General features: G+C 42.9%; 1 protein-coding gene across 1 annotated transcript; it reads left to right on the top strand.

The window, feature by feature from the left end:
- On the top strand, positions 1-2,536 carry LOC123106375 (protein FAR1-RELATED SEQUENCE 5-like). The gene is made up of 2 exons (XM_044528563.1): positions 1-246; positions 1,512-2,536. Exon 2 carries the CDS (start codon positions 1,547-1,549, stop codon positions 2,441-2,443), a length of 897 nt encoding a protein of 298 aa, XP_044384498.1. The 5' UTR covers positions 1-246; positions 1,512-1,546; the 3' UTR covers positions 2,444-2,536.
- Positions 2,537-3,316: the final 780 nt, after the last annotated feature.

Genomic DNA, 3,316 nt, shown 5'->3' with positions numbered 1-3,316 from the left:
TCCTCACGAAAGAAGGAGGATCTGCCCAGGTTGCAGAATCCACGCCATCGCTCGCCCCCACGCCTCAGCCCCACCGACGTTGCCTTCTTCTTCTTCTGCACGCCAGAAACAGATCCAAACGCAATCGCCCCCAGCCCTTCTTTCTCCTCCTACACAGCCGCCATGGGAGCCCCAAAGTAGAAGGAGCTGCTTCAAGATCTAAAGGGCAGGGTGGTCAGAGCCATACCAGGCAGTAAGATCGAGCAGGTAAGCCCCCTCTGCACCTCTTCACTTCCCCCTTCTCCATGGATCCATGGAGAATCTGCTTCAAAAAAGAGGTGAATCTGGCACATCACACCAGATGTTAAACATGCTGGATTGTGTTAAACATGCCAAAAACTACCACCTGAATGTGTTAAAACAAGTCAACTAAAAACGAGTTATCTGGCCAATTAAAACATGATTAAAGCCAACTTCTAGTTATTATTTGCAAAATGAACAAAAAATTGACTGCCCAATGCTTTGTTGAACATGTGCAACGAAAAATTCATAAATGTGCAACTAAACATGCATCCCAGCCAACTGAACATGTATCCTGGCCAACTAAACATGTATCCTGCCAACTAAACATATATCTGGCAATACATGTTTCTGAGTGAACACTTTGGAAAAAATGTAGTATATGTGAAAATAAAAAACATGTTTTCTGGCCAACTAAACATGCATGTTGGCCAAAAACTGATGACCAACTAAGACATCTATTCTAGGCAACTAAGACATCTATTCTAGCCAATTGAATGCATTAATTGTCCAACTGAACATGCATGTTGGCCACAAAACTGAAAAAATGCAACCTGGCCAGCTGAGACATCTATTCTAGCCAACTAAAAGCATTGAATGTCCAACTGAATATGTATGCTGGCCAAGTGGAAATCCTGGAAATTGAGACGTTTATTCTAGCGAAAACCAGAAATCTGTAGTGCAACAGGAAAAACGTAGGAACTTTTGTCCATGGCTAATGAAGCCACAAACCATATTAACATATTCACACACAAATCTTGTCCCACGCATATATTCTGGTCCCACACCTATTGCAAACCATATTAATATGTTCAAATATACCAGATCTAGAAACATAAACGGCGATGAAAAACATATAACTATAATCGGTCCTCCAATTCTTCTTTCTTCTTTCTTCTTTCACCTGGATTTTCCTTCTCAAATGTAGCATCCAATTATGTGCAGAAAAATCTGAAAAGAGCTCCTTGCGAAACGGAAACCTACAGATCATTGCAACAAAACAAAAAGGGAAAAGGTAAGAAAAACTCTGTAGCAAAAAGAAGTCATGCTCTTGCCAGTTATTTACTGCAAACTGTGCAACTAACATAACAACTCTGTGCAAACAAAAAAATTCATAACTGTTATAATAAAAGATTATGCTATGGTCATGTTGCTTTTAGGTTGTTTTGAAACACAGTTTTTCTGTGGTTACCAACTGATGACATCAATTTCTTCTTTTTTTATATGTGCAGGGAGTGTGTGGCAGCATCCAAAAACAAGGGAAAAAATGCTTGATCTCAATGAGTTGCCTCCAGATCTCAATGAGCTTCCTCATGATATGGATCAGCACCAACCCAGCATACAACAAGGAAACTGCACAGAAAATGGTCGATCTGTTTACTACACGCAGGCAAGTCGTGATGGTAACCCTACGGGCCATGACAATGTGGCAGGCCAGTCATCAGCCCGTGGTGCCCCTGGAGTGGTGTCTTTGCAGTCAGAGAGCCATACTCTTGATGACACAGGAACCGAGGCAAATGTTCCTGGTCCAACCAGGACTGAGCTAGAAGCTGGGGCTTTTGACAGAGCTGTGCAAGTAGAAGGAGAGGATGAGGCTGGTTCTCAACCTATGGAACCCTATGTTGGCATGAGGTTTGACAGCCTTCAAATTGCTAAGGATCACTACAACAGTTACGCACTACGGATGGGTTTCTCTATCAAGATGAACACCTCTAGACGGACACCCCGCACCAATGAATTGATAAAACAACAGTTTTGCTGCAACAAGTTCAAGAAGCCCAAAGCTGATGATGGAGGAGCTGAGGCTCCTCCTTACCTGGACCCTATTCCAGATCCAACATCTGTTAACAGTGATGAGGAGATGGAAGAAGAACCTCCAATATTTGCTGAAGAGGATGCTGGTACTAGTAAGAAGAAGAAGAAGCGCAAACGTGAGACAATAAAGCAGACTGAATGCAAGGCGAAAATGTTGGTGAAGCTGATAGATGGGCGATGGGAGGTGACGCACTTTGTTCGTGACCACAATCATCCGCTCGTGAACAAACCTTCATTGTCCAAATACTTGAGATCCCACCAAGGCATCTCACCTGATGAAAAGGAGTTTATGCGCATCTTGTATAACTGCAACTTGACTACATGTGTGGTGTTTTTCTATATCCCTTGAAGAATTAAGTTTCCCTCTAGGCAGTCCAGTGTGCAACTGTTATGGTACTACTGTGCAACTGAAATGGCTTAACTATGCAACTGCTGTCCAACTTTCCATGCTTTTTATATATCACTTTGGGTGCTTCTTGTGCAACTAGATTATCTTTACTGTGCAAATACACAATGTCCTGTATGCAAAAACTGCAAAGTGTTTTTAAAAAGGTGCAGCTAGGTGTCCATTTCCTGTGATTATCTTCTGTGCCAACACGTGTCCTATTACTGTGCAGCTGGATGTGCGCATTTGTGCAACTAAAAAAGGATATATTGTTTGTTTTTGTATTATGCAGGACGAATGATGCATGTAATGGCAGAGTTCTATGGATCTGAGATGATGGTGCCGTTCGGACCAAAGGCAATAACAAATCTTTGTACAAGTTTCCGTAGAGATGACACAAAGGAGGGTGATCTGATTGAGACAATTGCGCACTTCAAGGATATACAAAAAACCGATCCAGACTTCTTCTATAAGGTGAAATATGATGAAGAGGACAGAGTTGTCAACATATTTTGGGTGGACGGCTTAGCTCGAAAAGCTTATGCGGAGGCGTACCACGATTGCATATCGTTTGACACCACCTACATGACCAACTTGTACAATATGCCGTTCGCGCCCTTCATAGGAATAAACCGACATGGCCAATCTTTCATGCTGGGTTGCGCGTTTGTGAGGCAGGAGTTGGCATCGAGCTTTGATTGGGTCTTTGGAGCATTCCTAGAGGCTATGGATGGCAAACCTCCTGACAACTTCATCACCGATCAGGATGGTGCGATGAGGCAGTCAATACAGAGCATCTTTCCAACCATCGTGCACCGTTGTTGTCGATGGCACATC

The sequence above is a fragment of the Triticum aestivum genome, chromosome 5A (genome assembly GCF_018294505.1).
Source record: "Triticum aestivum cultivar Chinese Spring chromosome 5A, IWGSC CS RefSeq v2.1, whole genome shotgun sequence".
NCBI lineage: Eukaryota > Viridiplantae > Streptophyta > Magnoliopsida > Poales > Poaceae > Triticum > Triticum aestivum.
The sequence above is the reverse complement of the archived record's forward strand: the minus strand, read 5'-3'. Positions and strand labels throughout refer to the sequence as shown.

Bases quoted from the DNA above. Each gene is read 5' to 3' on its own strand.
- LOC123106375 (XM_044528563.1), top strand. From the start codon at position 1,547: ATGCTTGATCTCAATGAGTTGCCTCCAGATCTCAATGAGCTTCCTCAT.